Source organism: Cariama cristata, unplaced genomic scaffold (genome assembly GCF_000690535.1).
Source record: "Cariama cristata isolate BGI_N322 unplaced genomic scaffold, ASM69053v1 scaffold39546, whole genome shotgun sequence".
In the NCBI taxonomy this organism is placed as follows: Eukaryota; Metazoa; Chordata; class Aves; order Cariamiformes; family Cariamidae; genus Cariama; species Cariama cristata.
In genome coordinates, this window is record NW_009623368.1 from 15,577 (window position 1) to 35,508 (window position 19,932).

General features: G+C 36.0%; 1 protein-coding gene across 1 annotated transcript in view; it reads right to left on the bottom strand.

Moving 5' to 3' along the window:
* Positions 1 to 225: 225 nt before the first annotated feature.
* Positions 226 to 19,932, bottom strand: part of ASPM (asp (abnormal spindle) homolog, microcephaly associated (Drosophila)) — a gene marked incomplete at its 5' end in the record, with an annotated part of 29,416 nt that continues 9,709 nt past the window's right edge. Inside the window, 17 exons of the mRNA XM_009702706.1 lie at positions 226 to 420; positions 500 to 669; positions 1,940 to 2,116; positions 2,954 to 3,108; positions 3,593 to 3,785; positions 4,224 to 4,415; positions 6,280 to 6,429; positions 6,971 to 7,177; positions 7,767 to 7,866; positions 8,843 to 9,009; positions 10,953 to 11,480; positions 11,751 to 15,578; positions 16,432 to 16,626; positions 18,095 to 18,223; positions 18,326 to 18,471; positions 18,558 to 18,774; positions 19,676 to 19,894. Of these exons, the coding sequence (XP_009701008.1) occupies positions 315 to 420; positions 500 to 669; positions 1,940 to 2,116; positions 2,954 to 3,108; positions 3,593 to 3,785; positions 4,224 to 4,415; positions 6,280 to 6,429; positions 6,971 to 7,177; positions 7,767 to 7,866; positions 8,843 to 9,009; positions 10,953 to 11,480; positions 11,751 to 15,578; positions 16,432 to 16,626; positions 18,095 to 18,223; positions 18,326 to 18,471; positions 18,558 to 18,774; positions 19,676 to 19,894 (6,879 nt within the window). The remainder of the gene's footprint in view (positions 421 to 499; positions 670 to 1,939; positions 2,117 to 2,953; positions 3,109 to 3,592; positions 3,786 to 4,223; positions 4,416 to 6,279; positions 6,430 to 6,970; positions 7,178 to 7,766; positions 7,867 to 8,842; positions 9,010 to 10,952; positions 11,481 to 11,750; positions 15,579 to 16,431; positions 16,627 to 18,094; positions 18,224 to 18,325; positions 18,472 to 18,557; positions 18,775 to 19,675; positions 19,895 to 19,932) is intronic.

Genomic DNA, 19,932 nt, shown 5'->3' on the forward strand with positions numbered 1-19,932 from the left:
AGAATTCTACAATATTTTATCAGTGAGGAATACCATGCTATTTGTAAGATGTACAATTATGTAATAACAATACATTACTGCACTAGTGAAATTTCCAGATCTTATGATTTTATTGTACAATTGCTTTTGGTAGAAGTACAAAATAGGATTTCAAAAGCTGTATACAATACAAAAAAGTTACAGAAATGTTAACTGCAATTTGAAAAAACATTTTCAAGGGTAGCGTGACACTTAATTTGCTTTCTTTCAAAATCATTTAGCTGTCTACTACATACATGCTGTACAAATACATTTTTATATACATCATTTACATTTCAGTAGCAGGCAATACCAAGTGTATCCATCACCATCAGAATTGCTTGCAGAGGATCCACAATTTCTTGCATGTTATCTTTCCTCAAAACCCAGTCTGGTTTAATTCTGTGAAGATATTAGTGGCTTGTCATTAAAATATTATATTGCCATAGCAAAACTAGCAGACTGATTTTTAAGCTCTTACCTTGAAACTGTTTTTGTTCTTAGAGGAGTTACTGGAACAAAGGAAGTTCCACTTAAAGTGTCTGTTTTCTGCTTCACAAGTGTTCTCTCTGCATCCATTTTGTGTTTACGAGCTGTAAGTTTATATAGGCTTTGAATGCAAGCAACAGCTCTTGGTATGCTTCGAATTTCCTGAGAAAAGGTAAAAACAGTACATAGTTAATACTATGAGTTTGAAAGTAATTTAACAAATCAAGAAATCTGTTTTATTCAATGAAAACTGAATGTTTATCATTTAAGCTGAACTTCTACTCACAAGTACAGTGAAACCATTTTAAAAGCCAGCACACCTACAAGTCGTCAGTGGTCTAATACTTTCAGAACACTTAACAACCAGTATGCGATTTGAGATCTCAGAAAATTCAAGCTCTTAAAATTCAAATTTTACTAATTTCTCATTAAAACCAATTGTCACATATGTCATTAGCATATGCCTTCAATGATTGGTACAGAGACACAAATTAGTGTTTGTACCCATCTTCATAGCAATGAAAGAATCATCATAGAATTATTATGGTTGGAAGAGACCTCAAAGATCATCAAGGCCAATCATATTCTCGATGCCACCATGCCCGCTAAACCCACTAAACCACGTCTTGAAGCACCACATCTAAATGTTTTTTGAACACCTCCAGGGATGGTGAGTCCACCACCTCAGTGGGGAGCCTGTTCCAACACCTAACAACTCTTACAGTGAAGTTCTTCCTAATATCCAACTTGAACCTCCCCTGGCGCAACTTGAAACCGTTTCCTCTTGTCCTATCAATGCAAGGATCACAGCTGACTGTATAACTTAAGTGCTCATATCTGATGGATAAACAGCTAATGAATTTATAGCATAGAACCCAGACTATCCTAATAACCTTCTTAGGGATTCTAGCAGTAGGCATGAACCAAAGGGAATTTCTTTTAGCAACAGGCTGTCTCTGTTACAATGCGGTATGTCAACACAAAGCCATGGACAATTATATTGCCAGTTGTTACTGACAACAAAGATTTTAACTTTATCCGAAAAGCAACAGTAAACTTTCATAAACGGAATAAAAGTTAGTTATGTAGCTACTAAACTATATCAAATGCTAAACGATTGATAGAAAGTCATCAAACCCCTGTGGAAAGTAGAGATTGCAATAACATAATCTTGCAAGGATTGCAGGATCAGAACCTCAATGTCTTATTGAATAGCTCTGAGTGACCACGGCATACAAAGCACAAAATAATGAGTGTTTTCACCACCTCGGAAATGCATTTTTTTAAAATCTGAGTTTAGTCATAATTAATATTACAGCCATAATAGGTATGGTAAAGAGGGAGAAAAAAATAAATAATTACAAACACCACCAAAACATGCAAGAAAAGCATGTTAAATCAAATTACTAAACCCAAAACATTTAAGTCTTACCAAAGCTCTTTTCGAGTCCTTTGAAAGGATGGCCAACAAACAACAGGTCTTTGTGAAAATGCTTCCTCCTTTCTCTGAAATTTTGTCCCCAGCTTTCCCTCTGTACATTTGCAGTAGGTCTAGTAACGTATCTATAGAATTTTCTACTTCATAAACTGCTTGAGTAGTTCTTTCATACTGTTATACAAGACAGAGACAAGAGAGGTTATATAGACAGATCTTCAAAATACCTTTCAGGTTAGAGGAAAAAGCAAAATCCACATTCTCCCCTAGATTAGATTTGTATCTGATCTGACACCCAAGTGATAAATATCACTTCTGTACATTACACGATCGTAAGAGGTTACAAAAAGCTACCCTTTGTGCTTCTCCTTTTTCTTAGAAACCTGTAGAATCTCATTTTATGTTTAAAATAGAAGAATAAATTAGAATAAGTTTAGGGAAATTTAAAAGTAAGTTTAGCTTAAACGTTAATTTTTTTTCCTGAAATAAAAATAAAAGAATGTGAATGTAAATGCCAGTAGGATGGATATCAGATCAAAAACTATGTTTAGCAAATATTTCAAATTTCGAAGTAAAAAACTCTAGAACAATCAATCCATAGTCAGTAACTACAGTACTGACGTGAATTTGGCAAAGTAGGCTATCTTCAGGAACATATACCTTATTTCTACCTTTAAAAAGCTTCATAGCTTATCATTACTTCTACAGTTTTGCATTTCTACACAGTTTCATGCAATACTTGGGATACCTTGCAATGTAATCAGTTAAAAGTAAAATGATTACTTTAAGCCCATGAAATCATTTTCTTTTGCTAAAACGAAAATTAAATCACAATTATTACTAAGGAGATAATTGGTTTCAAAATAACATAGTTAAAATTCAGAAACTGATTCTTATTCAAAACTATTACTTTTGTTGTTTCAAATTTATTCAGAAATTCTGTAGATAAATAAATACTACAATAAAGTAGTCTACAGCTTATAAACTTGCAAAAGAAAATATTAAAGTTACCTTTGAAACATTAAGTAGAACCTGAATTGAATATCTGATCACATCCATGCATGGAACACTCCGGTTGCAACTTCGGATCAGAACAAAAATAGTGGAGATTGCTCTGCTCTGGGCCATATTTTCACAACAGAGTGAGGACAGCCTGGTAGCCACCTCTATGATAATTAAAACCAAAACAAAACCAACTCTGAAGGTCAAGCAATTTAATCGCAAACCAAGGTTTTGTCTTATTTTTAAGTAGAACTGTAAAGTAGTAAAACCAGCAATTATTGATTTAAACAAGTATTTCTAAATCAATAGTTTTAATATTCCAAACTAAAACCTAAGCATATGAAACAATCCATGGAGAACATACAGTGATAGTAAATATAATTGACTTATGTAAGGCATAGTATTACTAGGACTGCCAAGGAAATTAGAGAAATCATACAGAATTTCCTTTCTCTACATAACCATTTTAATATTGTTCTTAAATCAATAACCTATTTTTAGTCTGGAAAAAACCCTCCATTACACTAACACGTTCACATTTTAAAGTCATACAGAAAGCATAAATATCATTATGAACTCTACTCAGCTGAGAAATTCCATTTTGATCATCCTGGTAATCTATCAGTTGTAATAAAACGAAATACTGACCAAGATGCTTTAATGCTGCAAGAATATAAGATAGATGTTTGTATTTTAGAAGGTATTCAATAGCAATTGCAGTTCTGTTGCACAATTTGTTCTCTTCTCTGCTCTCTTCATTAGCCTTTTCTAAACTACGTCTTAAAGCTTTAGTTTTTGCTGTGTCATTACTCTTTCTCCAAGAATATCCTCTCCACAATGCCTACAGAAAGGGAATTTCAAAGAGAAAAAAGTTGTGAACAAGAGACAATAGAACTTCCATTACCATTCCAAATCAATTTTACACAAGTCTGACAAAATATTTAATTACCTTGGTTATTAATTTTTAAGCAATTACTATTGAGTGTTCAATCTTTCAAAATACCGGATTTTCAAGACAAAAGACCAAAACAAACATGCATATACACCACACACACTCCCACATAAGTCACCTCAACCAGTATCTGCTTAATATTACTCCATGATCTCTTTGCATTTAGCTTTGATATCTAAACTGAAGTTGACCTGGCTTGCAATTTAACTGATAAATTCACCAACCAAAGCAAACACCTTTCCTCTCTCCTAAAACCCATGAGATAAAAATAAAAAAATAAAAATAAAATTAAAAAAAAATTGTAGTTTTCTTACAAGAGGTATTTACCTGAAATTTAATTATTCCAACTGCAAATTTTCTCCTACGTCTGCAGGCAAGGAATCTTCGCACATTTCGCTGGATTACGGTTGCTGCATCATTTCTGTGATTCAGCCAGCCTCGAATCAGACGTTGTAATTGAATGATTCTTTGATAATCTCTTAGATATCTCCTTTGTTGCATTTTTGCTCGGAACCATCTCTGCTTAAAATTAAAGTAGGTTTATTTATTAATTTAAGGCTTTTCCACAAATTCTCTTTTCCCATCCTAAACAAGCATTGATAAAAACCGAAGAACTACTCTAACATGAGCTTTGACAGATACAGGCACTATAAACATCACTAGCACTCATAAACACCATGACACAGCTCTGGCCTCGGGGTAGCTGAAACTCAAGACTGCAAAATGAAATCTTAACTAGGAGCAGTTAGGGAAGCATTCTGTATAGAACAGAACAGAATATTTTCAGTTGGAAGGGACCTAGAATGATCATCTAGTCCAACTGCCCAACCACTCCAGGTCTCACCAAAAGATAAAGCATGTTGTTAAGGGCATTGTCCAAATGCCTCTTAAACACTGACAGGCTTGGGGGATTGACCACCTCTCTAGGAAGTCTGTTTCAGTGTTTGACGACCCTCTAGGTAAAGAAATGCTTCCTAATGTCCAGTCTAAACCTCCTCTGGCACAGCTTTGAACCATTCCCACATGTTCTGTCACTGGATACCAGGAAGAAGAGCTCAGCACCTCCCTGTCCACTTCCACTCCTCAGGAAGCTGCAGATAGCAATGAGGTCACCCTTCAGTCTCCTTTTCTCCAAACTAGATAAGCCCAAAATCCTTAGCTGCTCCTCATAGGACATGCCTTCCAGCTCTTTCATCAGCTTCGTTGCCCTCCCCTCTGGAGGCATTCAAGGACCTGAACATCTTTCTTAAGTTGTGGTGCCCAGAACTGCACACGATGCTCAAGGTAGGGCTGCACTCTCGCTGAATACAGCAGGATGATCACCTCTTTTGACCGGTTGGTTATACTGTGTTTGATGCACCCCAGGATGGTGTTTGCCCTCTTGGCTGCCAGGGCACACTGCTCCTACTGAGCCTGCTGCTGACCAGCACCCTCAGATCCCTTTCTGCAGGGCTGCTCTCCAGCCACTCCTCTCCCAATTTATACTTGTGTCCTAGGAGTTTTCTTTCTTTTGCCTGGTTTTTAAGGAGAACCACCACTCCACTTTTCTCATTTTCCAGCTCTGTTTCTTCCCCTCTATACACAGAGAATGGAGGCAGGGTACTGTATGCCAAATCTGACCAAAAAAAGCCTCTTCCACCCGTTTGCTCTTGCCTTAAGTGGAAAATATAACCTACAGGGAGAGATAACAGATTTGTACATATGGAGGAGTAGTAGGGCAAAGCTTGCCATAACATCCTTGACTAGAATAGCTATTTCAGGGTTCCTGTTTCAGCCTCTCCATTTATCTAATGCTGACCTTCCATTATTGGGACTAAGCTAACTGTCAGTTTGGAGACCAGAAGATAATTGTTTACTATTAGGCAGTGCTGCAATATAGACCTGATTTTTTATCTTGATCTTGCTTTTATAGAAGTAAAACATGGTTCTATTAAAAATGCTGCAACTTAAGCTCTGGTACCACTGGCAGATTAGAAACAGCCAACCAAATAAATCACTGTATCAGGCAATTGTTCGTGTAAGGAGATGCTCTTCATTTCACAAGCCTTACAGGTTGTTGTGTCTGATCTTTCCTACTTCCAGTAGGACGTAAAGAAATAGGCTAAGACAGCACTCGGATTCCTTTAGCAAGCCTGGGAGTCTGAAGGAAACAAACTTTCCCATCCATCCTCAGCTTTAAAGTGATTAAGTCTCCCACACCTGCTGAGATCCACTCTATTATGCTTAGTTGGGTATAAGCAACGTTATTTAATAAATCACGGTCTCCATAATTTAGCCTTAATTTCGTATGTGAAGGAACTACAGTGTCTTAGTGCTAAGCTTAGCTGACAGAAAAGAAATTAAATTATGTTACACAAAATCATTTGTCCTTAATTAGACTAACCTGTATTATAAGAACGGACAAGATCTGGTTTTGTGCAAGTTTTAAGATGAGGTGAATCCTATACACCCTTTGAATTTTAATTGCAGATATATGATGATATGCAGCTGCTGTAAAATAAAGTAATCTCTTCTTTTGTTTCTGTTCTGAAATCTGTAGAAGGAAAACAAAACAAGGAACATCATTAATTTTCATACTCAGAGGTAGCTGATTGTCTATGCAAAGACCAGAGTACACAGTAATATATTATTAGATGTTGAAGAATTGCCTCAGAAGTCATTATCTCAGAACTAAAGTAAGCTAACTTTCTTCAGTACCAAGTCTCTAATCTAAACAATAACACAGAGAAGTGACAGTAAACCATAACATTAATATATAGCAGAAAACAGTTTCATTGTAAGTGTGTGTGTGTGTGTGTTCAGAAGTATCAGCTATAGGTAAGCCATAAAGATCTCAGAAGCTAAAAAAAGCCACCCAAACAATGAAAACCTATTTTAGTACTAAAGGATTGTAAGAAAAGGGTCAAACTATATTTTGATCTATTTTGACCCACACAATTCTCAAAGCAGTCAACAAGAATTTGAGTTCAATAACAAGTGATCAGGTTTTCCTTTTCTTGCCAGCCAGAATGAAAGAAAACACCTCTAGAGATACTTTACATCAAAAGTATAGTTTTAATTTGAAGTATACCAACCTTTTTTCTGACTAAATAACCCCGTATAAATGCTTGCAGTTTAATGACAGCTCTTCTGGTTTTGCTGTATTTCATAAATTGAAGCCTGCCTTCCTGCCAAGCCCTCAGATGTTTTTGGATAATTACAGCAGCAGCTTTTTGCTGAACCAGTTTCCTTCTTGCCTTGAAATCTCTGTATGCTTTTTGGATCAAACATGCAGCTTGAAGCTTCTGAAAAAGATTTTAAAGAATGCATTGATAATTAAACTTTTGTTCATTCCTATCACAATTAATATACATTTATATTTTAGTTCTAGATTTTTTTTTCCATCATAAGAAAAAGAACAAAAATAAAATAGGAAATACAAGCAAACTCATGCAGTACTAGTTTACAAAAAAACGCACTTTCACAATTTGGAAGGTCTTTTCCCGTACCTAAATGGGGTCAAAATAAGGGCAATTTGACTTAGTCCTTTGTAAGCAATAAAGTCAGCAGAAAATTTTACATTTTATCTTGTTATCAGTATAGACAGGGGTAATTCAACAACTGGAACTTTTCAAAACCAAGAATCAACCTCATTGCTAAAAGCAAAAAGGAAATTTAATATTTTGAAGATTGAATACTTTTGATTTGAACAATCTTTGTTCTGGCCCCACCTTTCTTTTCTATACCTCTGTGTATTGATGACAAAAATCACTCAAATACATTGAAAATGTTTAAAACAACCATGACAGCAGAATATAAATGAAAACATACCTTTTTTAAAAGTCTTCTAGCCCTGTACTGTCTATATGCCAACTGAATCTTAACTGCAGCATTCTTAGTTGCCAGAAACTGATGTTGAATCACTCGTGCAGTAAGGGTTGCTCTCCATCTTCTTTGAATGGTAAGTGCACAGATCTTCATTTTCAAAAACCTAAGATAAAAATGTATTTTTGTTTTTTTTTTTTCCAGACGCTGAGAACACTTGTATTTTTAAAGTAATAAACCAGTGATGATTTAGATCATCATTAGATATTGTGAAATATCTAAGCTAGATATTGTGAAAACAGAGCTGTTATCAACCAAATCTTAGAACACTAGAACAAGGGGATAGCCAGCAATGTTGGCAGAAAGACTGGTTTAAAATAGAAGATGCTTTCTGTCTTCCCACAGTAGGTACTTCCAGAACTTGTTGCCAAAGGAGGTCAAGACAGGGAGACAGCAGTTTAAAAGGCATCATACAGACTGATGTAAATAGGTCCATAAAACGATAATAAAGGGAATAGGCAAGGATGTAAGTTGTAACATCCGTAATCTAACACAAGCATGGATGCTGAGGGAGGACCTTAGAAAACGTTCAGTTTAACGTACTCTCCCTAAACAGCATCTTCTACTGTTACTGGCAGAGGCAGTACTGGCATTTCTGAATGAGATGAGCTGTTGGGCTGATCTAGTAGAGCATTTATTGTAAAACCAACTCACAGCAAAATAAACACAAAGTAGTTTAACTATTCCATTATGCATTACAATGAAATAGCTTTTCATCCTATCAGTTTTATACTGGAATTTTAACAATATCCAGAACATCTTTCCTGTAAAAAAAGCTAAGTGAAAAAAAAAAAAAAAACAAACCACAAAACCAATATATATTCTTTCTATATCCCCAACATGCAAAATTTAAGTTTGCGAGGGAGCTTCCAGTCCAGAAAAAGATTTAAACATAAGAAAAGTCTTGTGCAAAAGAATAACCCCACCTGCATCAACAGGATTACGTTCATGCACATTAGATACATGCTGCAGGGTCAGAGGCTGAGAATCTATAGCCATTTGCCAGAGTGCAAAGCACTACTAAATAAGTACATAATAAAAGCTATGAAAAGTACAGAAATTTATATCAAATTCAGTATTACCGGGTCCGCTGCTGTCTTGTTTTGAAGTGACTCTGAATAACACGTATAGCTTTTACCACAGATGCATATTCCTTTCGTGCTCTGCAGCCTCGAAACCAGGCTTGAATTACTTGTGCTGCTCTCATTTTGTTAACCCACTGCCTGGCTTTATATCCTCTATAGGATGCCTATTAAATATATAAAAAGAAAAAAAATAATTTCATACCTTGATTTTTCTTTTGTTTAATAGAACAAACAAAATTAAAAGGAAAAAAAAAAGTCATGTTAGCATGGAAAGGCTTTTAGGATTCCTATCTCTACAACATTACAAATATCTAATTTCTGACATCTAGAAGATGTTTTCTAAAGCAAGTGAAATGCATTCAGGGAAATACCACAAATGTCACTCTCTTTAATGTCTGTAAAAATAATTATGTCATGAAGAAACAAATACGAAAGGGTAAAAAACAAAAAAAAACACCAATAAAAAACACCTTCTGGGATTACCTGAATTCTAATGGCAGCTCTTTTCATTTGATGGTATCTTTGTTGTTCAATATTTCGCATCTGATGAGCTCTGTAGTGCTGCTGTATTAATACAGCAGAAGACTTGCACCGAAGGTATTTCTGTCTCTGAATAAGTCCACGGAAAAATGCCTTAAAAGAAAAAGCCACAGTCTTAGAATATTTCACCACTTGCATGGTATTGACTGGGAAGATGTTTCCATATTTTAAAGTACAGCTGTACACACTGGCTTTTTAGAAAAACAACAATATAAGTAAATTTATTCCTGATTTCCCAATTAATTCCTTTTTCTACCTTTTAAACAAAGTAATCATACTTACATTGACTAGGATATATAAGCTAGACATTCAGAAAATAACCAAGAAGCTGCCACTTCCCCCCAAAACATGGAAGTGAGGAAGGCACACCTGTTTTCTTATCTGTTAAGTAGAGCAATGTGCTATCCAACAAGATAGTAATAGCAACCTAAGAAATTATTACGAGACATTATTTATTTCCCCTTCCTCCCCAATTTAGGGGAAAAAAATCCTTTCATTCCAATAATACCCTGAAGAGAAACCCCTTCCCTTAGGGTAAAATAACTAAGGCCACCACAGGAAGTCACCTAAAGCTTTTCTCACGAGGTGGGGTGGGGAAGGTGTACTCCCACTACATACAGATCATAATTAATACAAAGAAGGAAATATGCCTTCTTCCTTCATCCTCAAAAAAAAAAAAAAAAAGATTGAAAAAGCACTTCAGAGTAACCAGTCTTCTAAGCTTCTTTGAACCCACACTGGATAGATATTTAGCTTGCTACATGGAGATGAAGAACAATTCTCATTACTTCTTGCTGACCACACTTTCATTACATCAATAATGGAAGCAAAATACATCCAGCTAAATACTTCCCACTTCCTAGAGTGCCTCTGAGAAATCACAGATACAGTTTCACACTAAGTTTCATGTGGTGCCATTCAAGGTAGCAACTGAAACGTACAATAAGAATGCAATTTCTCTCCTTACATTCTACTTCAAAATGTTAACTAGGTACTTAAATGGCTAGGGCCATTTAATAGATCTAAAAGAATTAACATGATTGATTTACTCATGCCTTCCTAAATATGAGTCTTAAAGAATGTAGCAGTCATGGGTTTTTTGCCATTTACTTCACTTTATACTCAATATCAGTGCCCACTCATTTCAACATGTCAAGACTGCTTTCATTCACATTCTGATCAGAGAAATCATTCATTAAGCTACTAATATTTATATAGGTGAAAGCCAATTAGGACAAAAATATTCTTAAAAGAACCACAGAAACACACACACCAGTATCAGAAATCATTTGTAGTAAAATTCTAAGGGAGAAACAAGAAGAAAGAGGAAATGTTACTTTTTAAGACGAGTACCTCAGCAAGGAGAGACAAAACAGGGCTCAACTGAGACTCATTTCTGTGCACTGTGGTAATAAGCTTTATACATCTGCCATGTAGTATACTTCAGAAATTGATTCTACTGTAACATATAGCTTTAAACTGTTGTTTGCAAGAGCAGTAATCTTAAAAAAACCCATAAGAGAAAAAAACTCACACCCAAAACCCACTACTATACATTCAGAAGTACCTGAATTTTTATTGTGCTTTCTTTAATTTTGTGAAACCTCCTCTTTTCAATGAATCCTCTGGCTCTAGCCTGCACAATGATAATGTTCCTCCGGGCTTGTAAGAAAATCGTTCTTTGGTATTTCACAGTCAAGTGGGATCGGTAGCATCGCTGTAAGACAACTGCTGCTTTTTTATAGCTTGTATACTGTGACTTAGTTTTATGCATTAAGTAATAGGCTCGTAACGTAATAGCTGCCATTCTAAGTTGAATAAATTTTCTGCGCTGCACAGCCATCTGAAGAAAAGACTGGATCTTTCTTGCAGCTCGTATTTGCCTTGCTATTTTTCTTGCCTTCATACCACGGAAGGCGGACTGAATAGTTACTATTGCTTGTCTTTGAGCAGAATACTCTGCTTTCTGTAAATGAGCCCTGTGACATGCTCTGTACCACCTCTGAATAGCAACTGCTGAACTCTGAATCAATTTATAGCGAGTCCTTGTTCTTTGGCATCGGAATACAGACTGGATCATTATTGCTGCTGCTTTCTTTTCAAGAAAACGCCTTCTCTCTACACGCATTTGTAAGAATGATTTTATGCGCCTTGCAGCAACGTTGGTTTTATACAACTGCCTAGCTTTTTTAGCACGAAAACAGGACTGAAGGCAAATCACAGCCTTTTTTATTTTTGCATAGTTTTCCATGTCAGCTTCTTTTGCCATTTTGGCTCTGAACCTTTGCTGTGTAACTCTGACAGCCCAGCACAACTGTTTGTAATATTTATGTTGTATGTACATGCGATAACTAGATTGTATTACAATTGCTGAAACATGCATGATTTTCAGTTTCTGTCGTTCCTTCATGCCTCTATATGATGCCTGAATAACAACAGCAGAATTCTTCATTGTCAGATATTTCTTTCGTTGATTCTTTCCTTTAACATAGGCTCGATAGTAGTTCTGTACAACAATAGCTGCAATTCTCATATTTTGATAGGACCTTCTATTTCTGTGCATTTTGTAGGCTGACTGTATTGTACTAGCAGCTAAATGCATATGTGCAATATTCTTCCGCACCCTGATACCTCTGCACACAGCCTGTATGTGAATAGCTGCTCTGCGAAGAGAAAGATACTCCAAAGTATGCTGTCTTGACAGAATCAAAGCTCTGTATCTTCTCTGAAAGACAAGAGTAGCAGCTTTAAGAGAGAGATATCTTCGACGTTCTCTAACAGCTTTAAAGTTTTTCTGAACAACAATAGCAGCACAGCGCATCTCTCGATGATGTTTTTTTGCTCGCATGTCTCGAAAAGCCTTCTGAATACAAGTTGCTGCTTGCTTTAATGAAGAGTAATGCTGCACTGCAATTTTCTTTAGGTTATTGGCTCTGTATCTCTTCTGTATTAGCTGGGTTGCCCACTGAACTTTTCTGTAATGGCGGTATTGCCTATACATTCGGTAATTTCTCTGTATTGTAAGTGCTGCCTCACGTCTTCTCTTCAAGAAGCATCTTGTTTTCATTCCCCTATAGGCAGCCTGAAGAACTAAAACAGAATTGTACGTTTTTAAGTATATTTCTCTCACATGCTTCCCTTCCCTGTAAGCACGATAATGTTGCTGTATGATTACAGAAGCAAGCCTGATAGCTTGATAAGACATGTAAATTTTACGCATTCTTAATGTTGCTTGAATAACTGTAGCAGCTTGATGCATCTGTTGCATTTTTTTTCTTACTACAAAGCCTCTGTAAGCAGACTGTATGATAACAGTACCATTAAGGACAGAGAGATATTTTTGACGTTGAATTTTTGCTAGTTTTGTTGCTCTGTATTTTCTCTGAATTACAATAGCAGCCGTCTTAATGGAAAGAAAATGTTTTCTTTTGAGAAAAGTTCTAAATAGTCTCTGAATAAGCTCAGCCGATTCATTCATATTTCTTATAAGTTGTCTTGTTTTCATACCACGGAATGCAGCCTGGATACGAAGTGTAGCATTTCTGATAATCATATAGTTGTGAACTTGTGTATTTCGCTCCTTACAAGCACGGAACCATTGCTGAATCCGCCTAGTTGCGAGCAACAATTTTCTGAAATCCCTCTGTTGTTTGTGCATTCGATAATAGGACTGTATTATTGCTGCTGACTGATGCATAGTTTTTAAGCCTTGTCGGACCTTCATGCCTCTACAGGCAGCCTGAAGGGTAATGATAGACTTCTTTAGTTCCAAGTACTTTTTACGTTGTACTTTGCCTAAACAGAATGCTCTATATTGTCTTTGAATTATAATTGCTGCCATTCTCATTGCCTGATATTTTATGTTCATGCGATGCATCTTAAACGTGGCTTGGATACAAACAGCTGCTTGATACATACAGTGAACTTGTCGTCTAACTCTTACACCTCTATAAATCGCCTGCATTTTGACTGTGGCTTTTTTTAAAGACAAATATTTCTGCTTTTGACATTTAGCATGAATAATTGCACGATAATGCCTTTGAACTACTACAGCTGCAGATCTAAGTCTTTCATAGTCCTTTTTGGCCAGGTAAGATTTGAAGGCAGCTTGTATAGTTGTAGCAGCTTTGTTCTGTTTGTTCAATTGTTTCCTCACAGTCATCCCACGGTAAGCAGACTGCAAGACTAACACAGCTGCCTTTGTTTTTAGATAAATTGCACGTTGGGTTTTTTTCATACAGTAAGCTCTGAAGTATTTCTGAATGACTAGAGTGGCTTGTCTTACTTTCTTATATTTCAGTTGATTTATATGCATTCTGTAATAGGACTGAATAATTGTTGCAAGATAATGTTTCTTTTGAATTGTTTTTCTAACAGTTTTCCCCCTCCATATCGCCTGAAGACGCACTACAGAGTTACGCAGCTGAACAAATTCTTGCCGTTGTTTCTGGCCTATAACACTGGCTCTGTAATGCTTTTGGATAGTTAGCACAGCATGGTTTGTAAGTCTGAATTTTTTCAGAGCCATGAATTTTCTGAAGGCAGACTGTATCTTAGTAGCAGCAACACATTGTCTTCGAATCTGCTTTCGTACCTTCCAGCCACGAAAAGCTGCTTGTAAAGAAAGCACCGCCGCTCTTGTCATTAAGAAGTCCATTCTTTGCCTGTTACCAGTCTTATAAGTTCTGTACCACCTCTGAATCACAATGGAGGCCTGAACCATCGCCTTGTATTTCATTCTTGCAGCATGAGCCCTAAAAGCAGTCTGAATTTTAATAGCAGCTCTATATTCAAGTTTAAGCTTTTTGCGTGCTTTATAACCCCTGTAGGCTGCTTGTAAGCACACAGCTGCTTTTTTAACTTGCAAGAACTCCTGCCTCTGACACAGGTGCTTTTTGTATGCACGATAGTGTTTTTGAATGACAACGGCAGCACTATAGATGCTCAAATAACGTTGCCTGTCCCTTCTCATTCTGTAGCATGCCTGGAGAAATACTGCCGTCTCCCTCCACCTTTGTATTTGTTTCCTGACAAGATAGCCTCGAACTACAGCTTGAATTCTTATGCAAGCTCCCCTCAATTTCCTATAATCTTCTTTAAGTTGAAGAGCGTATCTACGAGATCGATACCTTCGCTGGACATAAAGTGTTGCCTCCCTTAAAGCACAATAATGCCCAAGTGCTTGCCTCATCTTTACAAAAGCTTGAATCTTCACTGTTGCACTTTTCAAGTTTTTAAATCTCTTCCGTACAATATAAGCACGGTAAATTGACTGAATTTTTATCACAGATCTCAATATGCGAGCCTTTTTCCTAGCTTCCATTCCTCTGTAGGCAGACTGTAGGACAATAGCAGCCAGACGCATCCTCTGGAAAGAAGCAGCTGCTTTTTTTGAAGTGATGTGTGCCCTATACCAAGTTTGAATTACAGAAGCAGCATTTTTAATCTCTTTGTATCTTTTTACTTGTTGGTATTTTCTCACATGTGACTGTAATGTAGTAACAGATCTTTTTAATCTTAGAAATCTCAGTTTCTCTTTTTTCATTCTCCACAGTGATTGAAGAACACAAACTGCTTTTGTTTGTCTGTATAGTTTACGCACCTTCATGCCTCTAAAAGCAGCTTGGAGAACTATCACTGCTGCACGCTTTTGCAAATAGTACTGTCTTTCAAGTTTTCCTAGTTTATAAGCTCTGTAATACTGCTGAATTGTCACTATTTTTGCCCTGTGTTCCTGGTAAATACATCTAGCCAGCTGACACCTGTACCAAGCCTGAATCTTGATAGCACTTTGCTTAATACGTAGATACTGCTTCAGATCTCTGTGCATCCTATACCAAGACTGTATGACAAGGGCAGCCCTCTTTCTTTTAGCCAGTTTTGAAGATTGCCATTTTCGGAAATAAGTCTGAAGCACTAAAGTTGCTTTAATTTTCCGTTGAATTTTGTATTTTCTCCATCTTCTGAATGCAGACTGAATAGTAAGTGCTGAAGACTTTAAGATTTCAAATCTTTGCCGATCTTTTTTTGCCAACCTAGATGCACGCAGATGACTCTGAATTGTGACAGTAGCCCAAACAATTCGTTTATATGCAGCAACAGACTTCACCATCCTTATCCTTGCTTGTACAAAAATAACATAGTATCTCAGCTGTAAATATCTTTTCCTGGCAGAGTATCTCCTCCAATAAGCCTGCAGGAAAAAACAGAAAATTTAGTATTTTCTTTGTGGTATCTTTAGTTAAGCCTAAATTTGAGGACCACCAACCTCCGATGTTTTAAGATCTCTTTATTCCTACCTAATCCTTAGGAAAATAAGCCCAGATATCTACATTAGAAAGAAAAAAAAACCAAACAACAAAACACCACACACACCAAAAAACTCACCGAAAGCCAAATGCTTGAATCATTGCTTTTTTAAGCATTTCAAATTCTGGGAAAAAGCTAAATTCATCCTGGCAACAGAAGATTCCCTTTTAAACTATTTGATAAATCAGTGATTCTTTAATCTCCATGCCAAAAAGTCTTAAGAATGTAATATTTAGTTTTGGGTAATAGTGGGGAAAGTATCTTGAGAAACTGAATTAATCGCCCAGCTACCAATTGGTAACTAATGTCTGCCATTCTGAACGTGCCCCACTGCATGTATCATAACACTAGGAGTGTAATTTATTTATTTATTTATTTTTAAAGCTTCTTGAAGTAATGTTCAGCAGCTGCAAATAGGCAATCCAGCACAATCCAATCAGTCCTTACATTGACTGGTTTAATGCCCAGTGTTTTAACGTTTATGGTGTAGTGAAATATTCACTGAGAAGGAACAATTGTTGATTTAATAGCACATAACCATTTCTCTCTGAAGTGAGAAAGTCACCAAAACATCTCAGACGGGGGGGCAGGCAGGGCAGAAAAGAAAACCCTTAAACTTTTAAATTTTCATGAAGACATCAGTTGCTGCAAACAGAACAAATGACCCTGTGCAAGCCTTTTCCTTACAGGTTTCAGAGGGTTTCCTTGCTGTGTAATCTCACTTTAGATCGTATCACCTGAATGACTGTGGCAGATTTACTTCTAGCTTCCTCCAGCTTTGTCTTTTTCAGATTTAAAAAAATCATCCTGGCTAAGTATCTTCTCCAGTGCTTCTGGATGAAAACTGCTGCATTCGCTTTCTTCAGGATGCGTCGACTAGACAAGAAGTTCATTGCATATTTCTGAATTATTCGAGCAGCTCTGTCTCTTTCCTACAAAAAATGAGTTTCCACTGAACAGTTAGGATTGGAATTTTGACTCAAATTTCTGATGTATTAAAATAACTATCTAAAGAAATCCCATAATAATTAGGTTTGTTGATACCACATCTTTTCTTTACTCTAGTAAAAGAACTTTTCCGAGACAGAATATTTATTTCAGCACTGATTTCTTTGTAAAAGGGTGTCATCACTTAAATCTGCATCCTCCCACCTTCATACTTCTCCTCTTTGATACTCAGTTTTTCAGCACTCCTAAACAATCCATTCTTAACATTTTTAAGCCTGAATTTAGTTCTCATAAGAGTCTAAGATACCCTTAACTAATGGAACACACCAGAATGCTTTCCAGCTATATTTAAATAATATAAGAATACAACGAGTCATACCAGCTCATGTCCATCTAGAGTTTTGTTTGCACATACCAACCAGTGTTTTTATTGTAACCCAGAGACTGTAGTAACAAACTGATGTACATTGTAAAAGGAAAAAGCAACTAACAAATATAGTATGTCAATATTTAGATCATCTTGTCAGAACCTTACTACTAGCCTATCCTACCATAGGGCAAAGTACATATGCACGCACATTTTAAGATCAAATAAATAAAAAAAAGCCTACAATGCTTAGTTGTTTTGTTTTTTACTCCCCCTCCCAGCATCTTTACTATTAGTTATTTTAAAACAGTTATAAAGCAAATGTTTTGCCATCATCATTAAGGTTGTTTAAAACAGTTATAAAGCAAATGTTTTGCCATCATCATTAAGGTTGTGTAGTTTTTATAAAGTAAAGAAAGTGGATATGAAAAAAACTACATAAATATAACCTCTGCCCCCTTCTACATCACAGATTCTTAGAGTATTTCACTTGAACTCTGTTCCAATATCGAATAATATGTATCTCTGTTAGACACAGTAGTGGTATTTATCAGCCTTAATGGTTTCACAGTTTTAAAACCATCACAAGACCTGGTAAAACCACCAGAAAAGCAAGAAACAAAATATCAGAACTCACAAGATTCAACTCAAAACACTGGTGAAGTTTAGCTCCTGAAAAAAACTAGTAAATCCATGCAGAAGTTTAATTACTCTTTTCATCTTGTAGACATTAATAGGAATTAAAAATTAACTACTCCCTTTTTCTTTTAAGGAAGCAGTGCAAGTATTTTATATTTGAAATACTAGGAAAAGAGCTTAAGGGGTGACATGCTCTAATCGGAACACAAAAGAAAGAACATTAGCCTTTAAACAAATGTAATTACTTCATAATAGTCTTAAACAAAAGTGGGTTTTAGTAGATTACACCTCCAAGAAGGATGTATATTTTGACAATAAAAGTGGTACTCATTAATTTAATGCCAATATTATCCTAATAAACCTGTATACTTCAAATAGTGAACTTTTATTCTTTATTTAGTATTTCTCAAAGTAGAAGCTATGAATATGGCACATGGAGAGAGTACCTGAGAAAGTTTCAGTTCCCTTTTCAGTCTGTAATTCCTCCAAACAGACTGAATTAACCGCGCAGCTCGAGTTTCTTGCCGAAGATCTAGAAGCCGCGAACACAGAAATGATAGGTAGGTAATAACAACCTATATAAACACAAAACATAGCAAGTTAAGGCCTAAATGGAAAAGCAAGACACGTTCACAGGAGAACAGAACATGTTTGCACAAACTCTAAAGGCATCTTACCTTCTCATCAGGAATCGTATTTGACATGTCCGAGTGATGAATCATTGCTGGTATTCCACCTAGGTCAGAAACTGCAGCATTGATCAGTTGGAAGTTTTTCCTTTCATTGTCCAAGAGTTCCTTATATAGGACTGAGGTAGTTACAGCTTTACAAAGAGAAAATACTTGTCAAATCAAATTGCACATAAAAGAAATAGATTTAACATGAATTCCTGTGCATCAAATAACTCACTTTGGTCAAACATTGCTTCCATAACATTTAGAGAAGTATCAGACTCTGAAGAGGATGAGGAGGAAGAATTTAGTCCCACTGTGTGAGTTCTTGAGCATTCTACTGTTTGAGTTGTACGTTGGCACACAGCTTCCAAAGGCATGTAACATGGATGATAATGATGAATCAAATGACATAATACTCTACCATCTGAGAAACACACTGTGAAATTTTCCACCTGTTAAATAAAATAAGGTAAGATGCAAGCTCCTTGAATTTTTGTTACCAGTTAATTGGTATAAACTGAATATAGAATTTGGTCACTTTCAACGGTACAAGATAACAAGTGTAAATTTTTTTGAACTAAAAAAAAAATTATGTAGCTAGTGCTTCCTTTGAATATTCACTGCACAATGACATACAGCTGTGAGAAGCCAGAAACAGAGGTGTGAACACTACACAGTGAATGTCTAAGGGAAACATTTAAGAAACCAAAAAGAAAGCAATCTTTCTACAGAAGGATCCCAAAGAAACTTCTATAGATACCTTACACTAGGTATTCAGTGCAGAAATAACTTCTGAACTTTCATCAGTCTTAAATGCTCTATTTTACCCTTCAGAAAAACTAGCAGGTATGACTATATTCTGATCAGAGACAAGTCTCTGAACAGGGCTTCTCTTCTTGGAAGGAAGAAACAATGTGTCCCTTCTGAACAAACGTCTCTTTGAGGAGAGAAATTCCCCTTATCCCGAACATTAGTTTAATTCTCTCAGTTCCTACAAATGGTGAAAATTTTACATATAAATACTTTTAGGACGAATGCTCACTAAAAAACAACTCCAACAACCTGATATTCTAGCAAAAAATTTTCTATTTTTAAAAGGCATTTTTATGCATAAGACTAACTGGAAGGGGAGATTCTTTTGCTCAAATTTGTTTAAAAAGAGAGCTGCAGCTAAACTCACAGAAAGATGGTTATTTCAAGTCAGATTAAACAAAGTCCAGAAGGATATTTAAAAATAATTACCATTGGCTACTACTGCATATTTGGCAGTTTGAGGAATTCTGGTCTATAAAGAATAAGCATTCTTATGCTAGCAAAGGATGTATTTGCCAAAACGTACACAAAGCTATTTACCTTGATACTGTAAAATCCACAAACAGCATTAACCCATGCCATCAGCAGCGTCACATTTTCATTGTAACTTTGAGGTGAGGAGTTACTACTATTATCTTGTTGTACTCTACAAGAATTTGGAAAACTCTTGAGAGCACTCAATGGTGTTTTCCTCTTGTGTGCGTTCCTTAAAAACTCAATTTCTTCTTTTAACTGTTCCACATTAAGAAAAACATCCACCTATTAGGAAGTAAAAAAAAAAAAAAAAAGAATTTATT